A 16216-nucleotide genomic window follows, 5' to 3' on the forward strand; every position below is an offset into this window, starting at 1 on the left:
GTTACTCCTGTAGTGGATCAAACTGTGGCTTCACGTTATACACAGTGTTAAAATAGTTGGACATTGTTCTGACTTCTGTCAGAGTTGAGAACGCCCATATTTCAGGGCCGCTCCACCCACAGTGCCTAACTGGAATCAAGGCACGCAGTGACTGACTTTAGTACAGGCGGAGAATAGCGTGCAACCAAGAACAGCGCCACTGTGCAGCTTTTCTAGCTATGCACAGGGAAGAATAGAGCCCAAATGCATATATTTGGAAAGGCTGAGATATCTACAACTGAATTACTTGGTATTTTTACACTCTGATTCATGTTTTCTGTAATTTTGTCTTTATCCTATGGGCCCAATTTGATGCCCTAAGGGGCCGAATCCTTGAGTTTGACATGTGCTCTATGTCTAGAACTTTGTACAGAGTCAGAAGTAATGTCTCCGTAATGTTTGCTTCGTAAAAACCCATAACTGGACTTGTTGTTACGGTCCGTGTCTCCACAGTGTCAGCTCGGCGTCCTCCCTCTGGGCACGGGGAATGACCTGGCCCGGGTCTTGGGATGGGGCGGGCTCTGCGATGACGACGCCCAGCTGCTGCAGATCCTGGAGAAGCTGGAGAGAGCCACCACCAAGATGTTAGACCGGTGAGGATGACGGAGAACTCCAATGGGTTTCCACTTGTGCTTTGGAAAAGAGAACTGAAAGAAGTAGAGATTAACTCTGAGGGAAAGCAAAACAGATCTGTGGCCAAAGTCCTTGATATATAATTATAATTTTAAGACTACCGCTATCAGCAACATACTCAACACTGATAGCACTAAACAGCAGCAGATTCACTGAGGTACACACACTGAAAGCTTGTTTACCTCCTATTCCCAGACCAGTCTGTTCCCCAAAACCCTTTGACCTAATAAACCATGTGTCCGCACCTGGCCAGCAACCCTAAAGCTTGATTCCCTCTCATTCATCAAAAACCACCACAACGGTCCTAATATGAGAGACTACATCACAGTGCAAGATGCCAAATGATATCAATGCCTTGATGTTTCAGAACTAAAATGGACCCAAACCAGGGCTTTTACATACATAATGTGAATGAGTCATGGACATTTGGTCATGCATGAAGAGACATAAGAACTAATCTAAACAATAGAAAGCAAGCAGTCCAAAAACTTCTCAAAACCAAAGATTTAGCTTCACTCTTGTTGTTGTTAGACTTCTGAAGGGAAAAGAAAAGATCTCACCTCAAGGTCCAACCCCTCTGAAGTGAAACTAAGGATGCTCTTTATCTGGCGCTTGATGTTTTCAGTTGGAGCGTGATGACGTACGAGGTGCCGGCCAACATCAAACACACCCCGATGGTAAAGGAGGACGACGGCCTGGACTCTCCTCTGCAGGTAAACTATGTTAAAACACAGCGTTGATTGGGTTCAACATGTTTTTTCAGTAACTCCAGAAAAACTCTAGACTAACGACATTCTCATTTCTATTCTGGCATGAATGACCAACGTTGTCAATACAGAAATACGAAACCGTGAAATTGTCCAAAGTAGAGACTGTTGGAAACACAATTTTAAGGTAGAACCATCCAGTTTTCCTGAACTAAATCGAGTAAACCACGTAAGATGATATGTATAACAAAGCAATGTTTAGTTCTCTGCAACCCTGAAAACCTAAAGAAACACCAAACTTCACAAACTGAGCAATTATTTTCCCTATACAACCAACAGTTGGTGGTTGTGTTGACCTCGATATAACTATTGTAATGGAAAATGTGTACGACAATGGTTGTTTCGCTCTTAAAGTGTCCAGAAATCCAACATCGGAACGTTATACGAACCATATTTTATTGGTAAATTCAAGGATACTTTTGGACAATAAAGAAATCCAATTCATTAGTTATTATTTCTGTGAATTCTATGGATCAACAAATGATCAACATTTAATACCACAACAATTGCAACAATAGTAACCGAACGTGAATGCTTGTTTTAGCCATGTTGCTATTTTAGAATATTTCTGCTGAAAACACTGGAAAAATGTCATGTTAACAACAAGAGGAGTCAGTTTGACGGTTGGATAGTTTGTCGTAATCGTCCAGTATGGCCACACTTCTTGGAAATTAACTCTCCCTCGATCCCAAGAAGTTGAAAAACCCTAGACTCGGGAAAGTAAGCTTGTTTTTCTCCTACTTAGCCAACAGTTGTTGGTTTTATTGTCTTAGATTTAACTTCTGTCATGGAAAATTGCAAGACAATACCTATTTCACTCATAGAATGCTAAATGCTTGGCCGCTTTGTTCTATTCAACATGTTTCATCTGCAACTTTGGCAATACTCTTGAAGATAAAGAGTTTCATTTCTACCGATGAAAAAACAAAAAAAACATTTGATACCAGTATTCTGACTGTGGCTGCTAGTTTCAACCATGTTGCCAACACAAACATACATAAGCACTCCTCAAACACACAAAATGAAATTAAAAAATACCCAAAATACCAATAGAAGTGCACAAAGTGACTAAAAAACACACAAAACAATAACACTCGCAAGCGCAAACCCCTGCTAAGTTTAGAGGTACTGTTTCTACAATCCCTAACGGATATCCTCCAAAATCAAACTCCTTTTTCCTTTTCACATTGTCTATCAGCTCACCAAATTTCATTTAAATCCATTCAGAACTTTTGTAGATATCCTGCTAACAAACATTCACATTAACAGATGAACAGAACAATGCTGGAGTAAAGATTACCTCCTTGGTGGAGTTCATTAAAGAAAAATACCCAAAATGCCAATAAAAATGCACAAAGTCAGTTCAGAAATACACAAAATAGCAACAAAAATACCCCATATGGCAGAAAAATACACCATACTACAACAAAAATACACAAAATAACTCCAAAAGCACACAAAGAACAAGAAAATATGAAAAGAAAAGAAAGAAAACTACAAAACAACCACAAAAACACACACAAACCCTTTTTTACCTGTATTGATGTTCATTGGTCATTGGTCATTTTTCTAAATGCTGAAATAAATGTTGATTTTGTGGCCATTGGATCAGATATTCACATATTTGCTGCCTTTGCAAGAATGATCACATTTCCAACAAAATGAATCACTTGAACTGTAGAATAAATGATGTTTCTCATCGTCTCTTAGGTCCACATCACACAGTACGCCGACTCCGTGGCCTCCCACCTCGCCAAGATCCTGGACTCTGACAAACACAGTGACGTCATTTCATCTGCCAAGTACGTACTGCCATGAGAAAAAGAAACAAAACCAATGACTGGGTGATTATAAAAGGTCAAATCATAAACCCAAAGCGGGCATGGATTTTCTTGCTCCCCGGTGGATTCAAACACTGCCTGACTGTGACTGAGGGAGACCAATCCCTGTTTAGAGGTCAACCAGGGCACATTAGTGCATTAGAGATTCTCCTGTGGGAAAAGCTTTGCAGCCATTACAGAGGAGCTGGGAAGCACCTCAGGGACCTGCAGCGAGTGCACTAAGAACATAACATCAGTGTTGGACATGAAAAACAGGGATTTCTCAAGTCATGTTTAAGGGTCAGTGAAGGGCCATAAGCCATGACGAAAGATCAATCCAAGTAGAAATACTGCCTAAATATAACATTCTCAGTCCAGTCCAGTATTTAATATTGACATTTTAATAAAAACAAGTACCTGTAACCTGCTAAAAGCTGCTTTTATCTTTGAAAAAGCTCAGTTTACGGCTTTTAATGTGCTGTCGTGTTGCCAACAGAGCCAATAAAGTTACATAACGGTGATTAAAAGACCTTGGTGGATGTCACAACAGGGCCAAACCTGACAGTAAGGAGAGAACTGGGAAATCAAAGCAGAGAGAACTGGTTGTGTCTTCTCCTGTTAACTGAAACTAAAGGACATTCATCAGGCATGATTAATGTAAGTAGGGAACATTAGGTTGGTTCATTTCGCTCATTAATTTAGCAATAGCCTCAATACATCTCAGTGTGTGGGGTTGCTAGCATGTTAGCATATTAGCATGATCTCTCCTAAAGTGGACAATTTTCTTTGCCAAGAAACAATGTCACCCCAGGTTCAAACTGTGAAATTTTGGGAAGAATTTCAGGTCGTTAGCTAAAACGATGCATGTGACTATAGCTAATTAGCCTTTTATTTGCATTAATGTAACCTAAAAGTCAATTGCAAACTGCGTTTTTTTTTTTTTTTTCCAATTTGAATGTACGTGCAATTTACATTTCTCACCTTTTGTTTTGGACCCTCACGGCTTCCTAAGGCTCAAGGCCACCTGAAGAAAAAACTAGTGTGTAGTTGAGCCAACTTTGTCAATGATAAGCCAGAGATAAGGAGAGAAAACCTGCTTTAAAACCTCTGTGGCCTCATGGCACTCCCAGAACAACTAAGAATTCAATTCAATTCAATTCAACTTTATTTGTGTAGTGCAATTTACAACAAAGTCATCTCAATGCGCTTATCAAAATATAAAATTAATAATAAGAAAGAAAAAAACCAACAAGCATTTAGCGACAGTGGGAAGAAACAACTCAATTTTAACAGGAAGAAATCTCCGTTAGAACCAGGTTCAGAGGTGGCAGCCATCTGCGTCGACTGGTTGGGGTTTGTGGACAGAAGGACCAACAGAAGAGAATAGAGAGATAGAACATCAGAGTGTCTCAGACTAGTTGAGCCGTGATCCACAGATCAGGAACTGCCATCATCAGCTTCACGACACCTGAAACAGAGCAGACAGAGAAGGACGAGGAGAAGACACTGACTGCAGAAAAACATGATACAGTATTATCAAGTCAGCCTGCCTTGGCCTTGGACCTCACTCCCAGTGGCCTAGTCAACACTTATAAAGGTGATGAATCTCTTCCCGTTTATTTGGTAAGCTAAGCTAAGAAGCATTCTCTGAGTCTTCATCACATAAACCTCACCACTATTGAAAAATACTACTGCATATATAAAAAACTAACTACACTAGCTTATATTTTCCCTTCTTTCTCAAGTTAGCTTTATTATAGAAATTCTATTAACATCAGAGAAGTTACCGAGGTCATAAAGCCATAAAACATCATTTAATCCACTTTCTTTGTCCACATGATAAAAAGGCTTTAAAGTGTAAAACGACATTGTCTGCAAAGATTACTTTTCTAGGGCATAGATTGAACAACATGACGCAAACATTAAATATTAAATAGCTGGCTAAGCTAACCTTGGTGACGAACATTTTGAAAAGTCACGTGACCTTTGTCATGAACTTATTAGCTCTCAAAAAAACTAAGTAAGTTTAAATAAAGCATAATCCTGTTTTTAGTCTTTCTTGTTGTAACTTTAATACTGTATGTAAGCTTTGTTTGATTTCAGACGTAGCCATTAGCGAAGACTTTCTCAAAGTATTGTTCTACATTTATCGCTATTGATATGTATTTGCGGTATTGTTGTACTGTAATATATTCTCTTTTGTCCTCTTTCCGAAACACATGGTCCAATTATGCCATTGTCGACTGCCATTTTTAACTGGCAAGATAGATATGTAGCGACTAGTTAACTAGATAACTAGCATTTGGAAGCCCTAGTTTCCATATAGATGAATAGATGGTCCTTTGCAGCAGTTTTTTGTGTAACTTAATGAGGATTTTATCTTTTTAAAGTACAAAGAACATGTTTTTCTTATTGAAAGCAACATGGCTAACGATGTCTTTCATTCACTCAAAAGCTACAAAGCTAGATAGTTAGCCAGCTAGCTAGCTATCCTCAGCAATTTATTGACAACTTTACCTTCTTAATGTCTAAAGAACACACATCTATTTATATGTTAATGGGTAACATCAACCTATATACCAAGATAGATACGTATCTAGCAAGCAAGATAGATATGCAGCTACTAGCTATAGATGGTCATTTCCAACGGTTTGTTGTGTAGACCGGTAATCTTCTCAGTCATTTAATGAGATCTTTATTTTTTTTTTATCTCTGAAAAACACAAATTATTGCTTCTTAAAAAGCAGTTACCACGGCAACATAGCTAAAGTTAGTGTCTCGTATTCACACAAGGAATCCTCAGGGATACGAAGAGGTTAAATCAAGGAAAATATCTGTTTTTTTAAGCAGGATCTCCCCAAACTGTATGATGTAACCTGGAACCAAAGCTTTTAAACTGGGTTACTTTACTGGTTTTAGTAATCACACAGTGGGAATGGTTAGATATACAAAAGTAATAGGAGAGTGATGTGAAAATAGCACTTTTACAAACTGAATATTTTAAATTAAAGTAAATAAATTGGGTGTTGAGTGGAGTGCTGACTCGGCTCCTCTGACTGCCCCTGTGCTGCCTTCACTGACAGGTTTCTGTGTGGGACGGTGAACGACTTTGTGGCGGAGGTGGGAAAAGCGTACGAGAGAGCCACGGAGAACAAGGTGGAGGCCGACGTCATGGCCAAGAAGGTATTCTCTCCTGTTTCTGTGTGTGTGTGTGTGCGTGTGCGTGTTATATAAGAGCTTGTGTAACACTGAGTCGTGGGTGTGTGTGTGTGTGTGTGTAGGTTTGTTCACAGTTGAAAGGTTTAGTGCTCGAAGCCTCTGCTGCTTAATTTTCCTGCTTTTCAGAAAATATAAACTACAGCGAATCAATAGAGCTGACACTAAGGGTCAGCATTTGACCACACTTAGTTTAAACACACACACGCACATACACAGAGCCTATGCTACGAAGCTAGATAATTATATCCTAGATTAATCTCTGTTAGCGGGCTTCACCTAACCAAACATTCCCTGTCAGAGGGAAGCTGTCCTACGAAGGTCGATAATAACAAGCTAATTTAAGGCAAGTGTTTTCAGTCTCGGTACGTGCGCGCTCTCATAAAAGGGGTGGAGATTGCGGCGTCTGACCAATCACTACAATGGAGAAAACATTGTAGACAGAGCGAGCGTCTTAACAGGAGGAACAGCTTATGATTTTAAACAAATATAATGGATTTACTGTAAATCCATAATGACAGCAAAAAGCAACAGTGTTAATGCAGCACGCACCAGGAGGCGGAGCTTTTATACTCGCTCAGATCTGATCCACTTCATAATTTGGTCCTGACCAGGTTAGGTGTTGCTTAAGTTTAAAATAATGAATAATTAAAATCCATAATTCAGGCCAAAAACAACACTGTTGTTACAGAAAAGAATGAAAGAACCATGGCAGGAAGCTACTGACACTGTGAATGTGTAAAACCGTGAGATTATTTATGATATTAATCTATTGTATGTTAAACGGACAGCGCTCTGCAGTTAAACTTTATTACAGCACACACGTTTTTCTGTTCAAGTAGATTTATTTATCACACACGCACACACTGGGATGAGAGCACATGTTTCATAGTCTGTAGTATGTTCCTGCTGATGCTGTCAGCCTCGCTATAGTGTATGAATTAATTAATATAATTAATTAATGACTCCACCCATCCGTGCATACGGAGACACAGGCTAAATCAGCTGACTGTAGATCAGTCCATCAGATAGAAAACTATGTCTTTCCTAAAGGATGTCATCAGTCAATGAAAGGATTCATTTATTTATCAATAATTCTTTCTTAAACACAGCTGTCAGATCTGAACCAATCAGGATCTTCTATCAATGGACATTCTAAGTTAACTGATTGATCAGGAGGCGGGGCTTTAGCATTCGCTAAGATCCTAGCCAGAACAAAACCTGGTGCCGACCAGGCTAGTAGTTCAGCCCATGTTACCATGGTGATTTAGCTCCGTAAGACGTTAACGAGCTTCGTAGGACAGCACACACTGATTAAATCCTGGAAGTTAGCATGATAAGAGGTAATCTAGCTTCGTAGCTTATCCCCACAGAGTCCATATTACTATTATTATTGGTTTTTATTACCACTACTATTATTACTCTTACTATTATTTTATTTCTTATTCTTCTTCCATTATGTTTTTCGTCTTCTGTTCATGCCGGCATTATTATTTTTTTCTTCTTCTTCCTTTTGCACCAGCGTTATTTTTTTTCTTATTATTTTTCTGTTCGTGCCGACCTCCTCCTCCTCCTCCTCCTCCTCCTCCTCCTCCTCCTCCTCCTCCTTCTTCTTCTCCTCCTCCTCCTCCTTCTCCTCCTCCTCCTCCTCCTCCTCCTCCTCCTCCTCCTCCTCCTCCTCCTTCTCCTCCTCCTCCTCCTTCTCCTCCTTCTTCTCCTTCTCCTTCTCCTCCTTCTTCTCCTCCTCCTTCTTCTTCTTCTTCTTCTTCTTCTTCTTCTTCTTCTTCTCCTTCTCCTTCTCCTTCTCCTTCTCCTCCTCCTTCTCCTTCTCCTTCTCCTCACACCGACAATATTGTCTTATTATTTGTCTGTAAACAATCTAACTCAAAAACCATTGGATGAATTTTGATGAAATCTTCAGGAAATATCCAAAATGGGATAAGGAAAAATGTAATATATTAATATACTGTAACACTTACCTCCAAGAGGTATAATAATATATTAACATGTGTTTTTATGGTTTATAATCACAGTGCGCTCTGCTCAATGAGAAACTGGACTCGCTCGTCAAGGCTCTGAGTGAAGAAGCTGAAGCTCAGGTAACTGTGGCTTTGTAAACATTAGTGAACGCTGCAGGAATCTTCCTAATAAAGTCCCTCATCATTATCCTTCAGGTGGTCCCGGCCGGCTCGGCCCCCGGCCAGGAGAGCGAGGGCGGCGGGGGCTCCAGCGGGGGGGAAAGCGTGGGCGAGTCGTGCTCAGAGGGTAAAACGTACCGATCCAAAGAACAGCTGATGCTACGAGCTAACAGCCTGAAGAAAGCCCTCAGGCAGATCATTGAACAGGCCGAGAAGGGTAGGGTAGGACCCCCCAGGCTGCTTGTGTGTTACTGTGTGCATTAGCGTGTGTGTAACACCTGCACTGTGTGTGTGTGCGTGTGCGTATCGCTGCTTCAGTGGTGGATGAGCAGAACCGACACACACAAGTCCAGAGGATGTCGTCTTCCTCCTCCATCAAACGGGAGAACAGCGACGAGCTGAAGGACGGAGAGACGCGTGAGTTCTACGTTTAAAAATACACACAAATAAATACGTTTTTTCTCTTTTTAAAACGAATAATCAGTTATTTTGAATTTCATACAATTAAAGCTCAAATGTAAAAAAAAGACTAATATATATTTTTTCAATGCTAATTGTTTTTTTCTTTTTTTTTTTGTCTTTTTAAAACGAATAATCAGTCGTTTTGATTTTCATATACTTAAAGCACAAATGAAAAAAAAAAAAAACAATACATTTTCTTATTGCTAAAATAGAAAATCTATATTTTGGGGTTTTTTTCTTTAAAAAAAAATTGATAAGCAGTACGAGATTACTATTGTTGTAATTGGTGCCATAAACATAAAGTTGAATTAAATTAAATGATGAATGATTAAAAATTATAATTTCAGGAGAAAAAATTTATAATTTAATAATTTTACCTGAAAAGCCAGAACCTTTACGTACCTACATAACAAACAAAAATAATAATAAAGCTACCAATTAAAATTCAAAAATTCTGAAATAATTGTATTATTATTTTAGCAATTTCAATCATTTATTTCATTTTTTTTTCAAACAACAGATATTGTTCTCAACGTTGAATATAAAATAATTATTTACAGTAAAACCCAGTTTGAAATTTTATTTAACTTTTTATTGTTAACCACAAAAACACATAAAAGCTAAAAATAACAATTCAATTCAACTTTATTTATATATCACAAATTACAAGAATAGTCATCTCATAGCACTTTTCAAAATATACAATTCTTTAGAAAAAACCTAACAAATCCACATGAACATACATCAGCTACTGTGGGAAGAAAAAATTAATAATTATGATGATAATAATTTAAAGCTGATATTTGACGATGAATAATTGATCATGTATGAATTTATTATTTAATGTTTTCTGATATTATTAAATCAGTCATTAAATGTCTTCTGTGAGCAGGCGTGGGAAGCCTCAGTCCTACGTCCCCCATTGTGCTGGAGAAACCACAGAGCCTGAACAGCGCTCCCTTCAGCGACGACTCTATGTAAGCCACACTCTTGTTTGTGTGTGTGTGTGTGTGTGTTTGTGTTTGTAGACTGTGTGCGACCGCTCACTAAAACATCCCAACACTGTGCGGCGTTCACAGACAATGCTCAGAGAAGTGTGTGATGAACAACTACTTTGGCATCGGCCTGGACGCCAAAATCTCACTGGAGTTCAACAACAAGAGGGACGAGCATCCGAAAAAGTGCAGGTATGGAGACGCAGAAGGTTTTTCATTCATTTGTAAAAATACAATCGGAAATTTTGCAAGAAAAAAATGTATTTCATCACAACTACCTATAAAAAACTTAACAAAAGTATAATATATAAATACTTTTTAATTGCATTACTCATATTTATAGGTTTCTCTCATATTTACAAATGCCCACTGCTTGGATTATCTGATTGGGAATATTACATACAAAAACATGCAATTATTGATTAAATGTACCTGCTATTCCTAATTTTTTCCACTAATGCATTTTAACAAGGTTTTTATGACAAAAACTAGAATTGAGCAGCAGATAGCCGCAAACGCCAATAATGCGTCCAGCCCACTTCCTAAAGTATTGTAGTTATTGTCTTTGTATTTATTTGTTAAATTACTAAACATAATTAAATCTATATGATTACATTATTTTGTTTTTGATTCTGAAGCAGTATTATTATTATCAGGTTGTATGTGTTCTCCAGGCAGGCCTCATGGTTTTTTTTTTTTTTTTTTTTTTTTTTTTGTAACTCCATTCAATTATGTTTTTATTAACTCTGATTGGTTTCACCTTTTCCTCCTTTCTGCAGTAGCCGCACCAAAAACATGATGTGGTACGGCGTCCTGGGGACCAAAGAGCTGGTCCAGAAGACCTACAAGAACCTGGAGCAAAGAGTCCAGCTGGAGGTCAGAGACAGTGGCCGCTTTTCCACCAGAAAATCAAGGAACGTTTTAGTTTGTGGTAGTTTTTTCCCTGAATAGATATTTACCCAATGGAACGTTGTGTTTCCCCTGCATTGACGTAACGTGTGATGTAAGTGGCGTCAGTGAGAGAACCAGGAATAAAATGAACACTTGAGGTTCGAGCAGTCATCAACAAGATAGTTGTGGAGAGAGTTCTTAGTTTTGGGGGAAAGTTGTTTGTTCTCGAGGAAATTGTTCATTCAAGGGAAAAGTTGTTAGTTACAGTAAAAGTTCTTGGTTTTGGTAAAAGTTCTTTGTTCTGGGGAATGTTCTAATTTAGAGGGAAAGTTGTTAGTTATGTTGCAAAATTTTTACTTAAGAGGAAAGTTCTTTGTTTTGGGGAAAGTTTTATTGTCTGGGTAAAGTTCTAGGTTAAGGGACAGTTCTTAGTTCTTGGTATGGTTCTTCGTTCTGGGGAAAACTATTGTTTGTTCTGGAGGAGAAATTCTTAGTCAATGGAAAAGTTCTTAGTTCAGGGAAAAGCTCTTAGTTCTGAGGAAAGTTCTTGGTTAAGGGAAAATTATTAGTTCTTGGGAAAGCTTTTTGTTCTCACGAAAGTTCTTTGTTCTGGCGGAAAGTTTTTAATAAATGGAGAAATTTTTAGACAAAGGGAAAGTTCTTAGTTCTGGAACAAGTTCCAGTGGTGGAAATGCGCCTCAACAAGCTGCACTATGAATAAATGTTGTTCTGCTGTGAGAAACCTTTTACTCTCCTTTTTCTCTACAGTGTGACGGCGTTCCAATATCCCTGCCAAGTCTTCAAGGCTTGGCGGTCCTCAACATCCCAAGCTACGCTGGCGGGATCAACTTCTGGGGTGGCACCAAGGAGGACAATGTGAGTATTACACACACATCAACCCCAGACTGTGGCCATCTGTACTCCCCCCAAAAAACTTTTACTTTCATTTTTTCAAGTGTCTTTGCTACTCTCGACCAATGAGAGTCTTTTGATGTCTAATATCACCTGTAGCAACAGGGGGTGGTAACGAAATTTAGAACCATGGGTCCAGGCTTTGTCCAAATTAAACTAAATTTGAAACCAAAAATATGAACTAGTTGTTTTTACGTTTAAAAATAAGAACTAACTCATATTTGAATCAGAAAGTCTGTATTGTCCATTGTTTTTGCAGTGTTCTGTTTGTGAATTCTGCTATAGTATTGACCAATAAAAACACCCTATTTCCACCTTAGCCATATGTGAACATGACCACTACACCTGCCCTAATTGGGAATGGCTAAGTCCCATGCCCTAATGGTTTGTAAGTGTTGATCAGATGATGGTGTGACTGAATTCTTCTATAGAACTACGGCGCTCCTTCGTTTGACGATAAGAAGCTGGAGGTGGTGGCGGTGTTTGGCAGCATGCAGATGGCGATGTCCAGGGTTATCAACCTGCAGCATCACCGCATTGCACAGGTAACACGCGCACCTTCACGTAGAATCTCACAAATAAGTCTATCCCCGAGACTGTGACGGAATACCATTACATAGAACTGTCCCACATGGTTTGGTTTGGTTAGCTTAGCCTTTTCCACCTGCTCTTTCACAACATTCAACAATGGAGCAGCAACAAATTACCGTGGTCTTGGTGCTTTGTTGTGCACAGTTCTCCTGTCCCCCCACAATGCTGTGCTCTCTACATCATCTTGGACACTTCCTGTATTTGGTCTGAGACAAGATTTTTTGTGTTGACCAAAATTGCTCTAGACTTTGATTTCAAAAGGTCCAAGTCTTGCCAAAAGAATCGCTCTGTACTTCGATTTGAAACAGGCCAAGTATGGCCAAAGGAATCGCTCTATACTTCGATTTGAAACAGGCCAAGTATGGCCAAAGGAATCGCTCTATACTTCGATTTGAAACAGGCCAAGTCTGACTCAAACAATCGCTCTAGACTTGGATTTGAAACAGTCAAAGTCTGACTCAAACAATCGCTCTAGACTTTGATTTGAAACAAACCAAGTCTGGCAAAAGAATTGCTCTAGAATTTGTTTGCCTGATCCACTCTAGACTTCGTTCGCGTGTTCACACTGCCCAAACGATGAAAACTTTTAGGTGCTTCTGTGACCTCAGGTAACCACAGGTAAATCTCTGATTTAGCTGTTGGCTCTTTTCAGTGCCGGCAGGTAAAAATCACCATCCTTGGAGAGGAAGGCGTTCCCGTTCAGGTGGACGGAGAAGCCTGGATCCAGCCACCCGGAATAGTCAAGATTGTCCACAGGAACCGAGCTCAGATGCTCACCAGAGACCGGGTAAGGTCACCTAGAAGGAAAGGAGGCACTAAAAACGTCACCTGAAGCACATCTTTAATCAAAGTCTTTGTTTCCAGGCATTTGAGAGCACTCTGAAGTCATGGGAGGACAAGAGGAAGTTTGACAGTGACCGGGACACTCGGCCTCGCCTCAACTCGCAGCAGTCCATGGAGTACCTGACGGAGGAGGAGTGTGCTCAGGTCCAGCAGCTGGGCTTTGTGGCTGACACGCTCATCAACAAGTGAGAGGAGATTTGACTGTCACACACGTCAGGATTTAGAGTATCTGACTCCGTGAATATCTCTCGCAGAATCCGAGAAGCAGCAAAGACTCACAAACTGGTGGAGCAGGAGTTGGCACATGCTGTAAACGCCACGGCGCTGGTGCTGACTGAGGCCAAGCTGTCCAGTCCTGAGGTAAGACATTGAGAGGCAGATCAGCCTTAATAGGAATCCTAATTTTACGGTTGATTAGGATTACGTTGAGAGCCGTGTATGTTTGTATGAATTTTAGGGCCTGAGCCGCAGCACAGCGGTGGAAATTGTCAACAGCAGCAAAGTCCTGCAGGCCGAGACCAAAATGCTGCTGGACGGAAGGCTGCTGGTATGACTCGTCCTCATTTTCACCTCATTTCCAAAACTATTGGAGTATTTGCAGCACAACAAATGATGTTGAATGTTGTAATTTAGCAGTAGCTTGTACGGCAAAAATCTACACTAAGTACAAGTGGTATGTCATCGAAGTGCAGAGTTCCTCGACCCTGAAAGGTTTTAGAAACCCTGGACCCTGGACTCATTAGCATTATCATTAGCATATGACCAGTTATGTGTCAGATTTCAATTTGCAGACAATACCTGAGCACAGGGGTGCCGAATTTTCCAAATTCATGTCAGCATTTAGAATAATGACCAAACTACTTTCAATTTTTTTTTCTGCGTTACATTTTATGTATATTTTTATTTTTGTGTATTTTGTAATTAGCTTGTGTGTTTGTGTGTCACTGTGTATTTTTGAGTCATTTTGTGTATTTTTGTTGTCATTATGTATATAGTGTTATTTTTGTACATTATACTTTCTATTTTTCTTTTTTTTTATTGTATATTTTTTTTATTTTTTATTTTTGTGTATTTTTTATTTATCTTGTGGGGTTTCATACATTTCTTGCATATTTTTGCTGTTGTTTTACATATTTTTCTGTCACTTTGTGTGTTTTTGGAGTTATTTAGCATTTTAATTTTAAAATAAAACTAGACGGAGGACCCGCATGTGGTTGCCCATGTCTGTCCTAGACTTTATCTAAATTTTATTTGCTCCTCAGTCGGAGTTTGCAGAGGAAGAGGAGCTCCGCTCTACTCTGAGCAGCCTGAGCTCAGAGCTGCACAAGCTGGACGACATCCACTGGATCTGCCCACTCATGCAGTGCTCCGAGGAGGTGAGGGGCATCCAACGAACAGGCGGTAACCTCTCGCTGACCGGGAGCATCACCATGTTAATCTGTCTGTGCAGGACGCGGTGAGAGGAAGCAGCAAAAGCACCACCATGAAGCTAAAAATCATTCCCAAGGTGAAGAAGGAGAAGCTCCACAAGCAGAAGTCCAACAGTTCTCTCTCAGGTTTGAACATCATCCATGAGTCACATAGAATAAAAATGTCATGACAGAAAAGATGGATTTAGTGATGATTGTTTGTATTGTTCAAATATTATATAATATTCAAGACAAGGGGGGCTGTAATCAACCCAGTACATATAAGCCAGTATAAATCACCCAGTTTAATCTTAAATGATCTGAACCAAAAACAAAATCAGGATTTTTATGTATAATGTAAGCAATTGCTGTACCTTTTTTGGCCCTTTCAACTTCATAAACAGACAAAATTACAACGAAAACACACAAAACAAGATCAATCAGAGAGCTTGTTCTGGATAATATATCTACAATACCCACTGGATCATCTCCAAAATGGAACTTGTTCATCCGTTTGACGTTGTCTATCAGTCCACCAAATTTCAATTAAATTTGTTTTGGAACTTTTTGAAATATCCTGCGAACAAACATCCACATTAAGAGATGGACGGACAAACGCCAGCAAAAAATGACTCCAAAAATAGACAAAACTGCGACACAAACGCACAGTCATTCCATAACTTAAATAGAATGACTCCAATAACACACACAACGGCAACGAGTGATGACAAAAACACACAATACGACTCCAAGAACAAACTAAATGACAACAAAACAACACAAAACAGAAACTGGACATTGTTTTAACCCAGATACAGAAAGTCTGGTTCTGGTTTTTGTGCCTGATCCCAACACTCGATGGTAAAATGCTGTTTTAGCCACACACACTAAATAACAATGAAAACACACAAAATGACTCAAAAAAATGCACAAAATTGCAACAAAACACACACAATCGTTCCAAAAGTGTATAAGATGACTCCAAAAACTGAAAATGGCTACAAGTGACAACAAAAACACACAATATGACTCCAACATCTCACAAAATGTCAACAAAAATGACACAAAACGGCAGCTGGACTTTGTCTTAACCCAGATACAGAAAGTTGAAAGACCTGGTTCTGGTTTGTGTGCCTGATCCCAATACTCGATGTTAAAATGTTGGTTCAGCCGCACACATACAAAATAACTATGAAAACACACAAGATGACTCCAAAAACACATAAAACAGCTACAAGTGAAAACAAAAACACACAATATGATTCTAAGAACAAATACAATGTCAACAAACACATACTAAATGACACAAAACGGCCTCTGGACTTTGTCTGAACCCAGATACAGAAAGTTGAAAGGCCAAGTCTGGTTCTAATTTGTGTGCCTCATCTGAATACTCAGTGTTATTTCGCCGTTTTAGCTGCTATACTTGCTAACACTAGGTGTTACTTAAGTTTTAAAGTAATTCGTCATTGTATCTGTAAAAATGATTCATATTTAGTT

The 16216-nt window shown here is 39.2% G+C and overlaps 1 protein-coding gene across 1 annotated transcript in view; it reads left to right on the top strand.

Moving 5' to 3' along the window:
• LOC114460171 (diacylglycerol kinase eta-like) overlaps nt 1-16216 on the top strand; it is a 40432-nt gene that overhangs the window by 19624 nt on the left and 4592 nt on the right. The window contains exons 11-28 of the mRNA XM_028442205.1: nt 493-632; nt 1298-1385; nt 3150-3241; nt 6343-6442; nt 8509-8574; nt 8650-8830; nt 8932-9030; nt 9968-10052; nt 10155-10262; nt 10850-10946; nt 11730-11837; nt 12305-12418; nt 13117-13251; nt 13329-13492; nt 13562-13667; nt 13765-13854; nt 14570-14683; nt 14758-14863. Coding sequence (XP_028298006.1) covers nt 493-632; nt 1298-1385; nt 3150-3241; nt 6343-6442; nt 8509-8574; nt 8650-8830; nt 8932-9030; nt 9968-10052; nt 10155-10262; nt 10850-10946; nt 11730-11837; nt 12305-12418; nt 13117-13251; nt 13329-13492; nt 13562-13667; nt 13765-13854; nt 14570-14683; nt 14758-14863 — 1993 coding nt within the window. The remainder of the gene's footprint in view (nt 1-492; nt 633-1297; nt 1386-3149; nt 3242-6342; nt 6443-8508; nt 8575-8649; nt 8831-8931; nt 9031-9967; nt 10053-10154; nt 10263-10849; nt 10947-11729; nt 11838-12304; nt 12419-13116; nt 13252-13328; nt 13493-13561; nt 13668-13764; nt 13855-14569; nt 14684-14757; nt 14864-16216) is intronic.

The sequence above is a fragment of the Gouania willdenowi genome, unplaced genomic scaffold (assembly GCF_900634775.1).
Source record: "Gouania willdenowi unplaced genomic scaffold, fGouWil2.1 scaffold_413_arrow_ctg1, whole genome shotgun sequence".
NCBI classification, from domain to species: Eukaryota; Metazoa; Chordata; class Actinopteri; order Blenniiformes; family Gobiesocidae; genus Gouania; species Gouania willdenowi.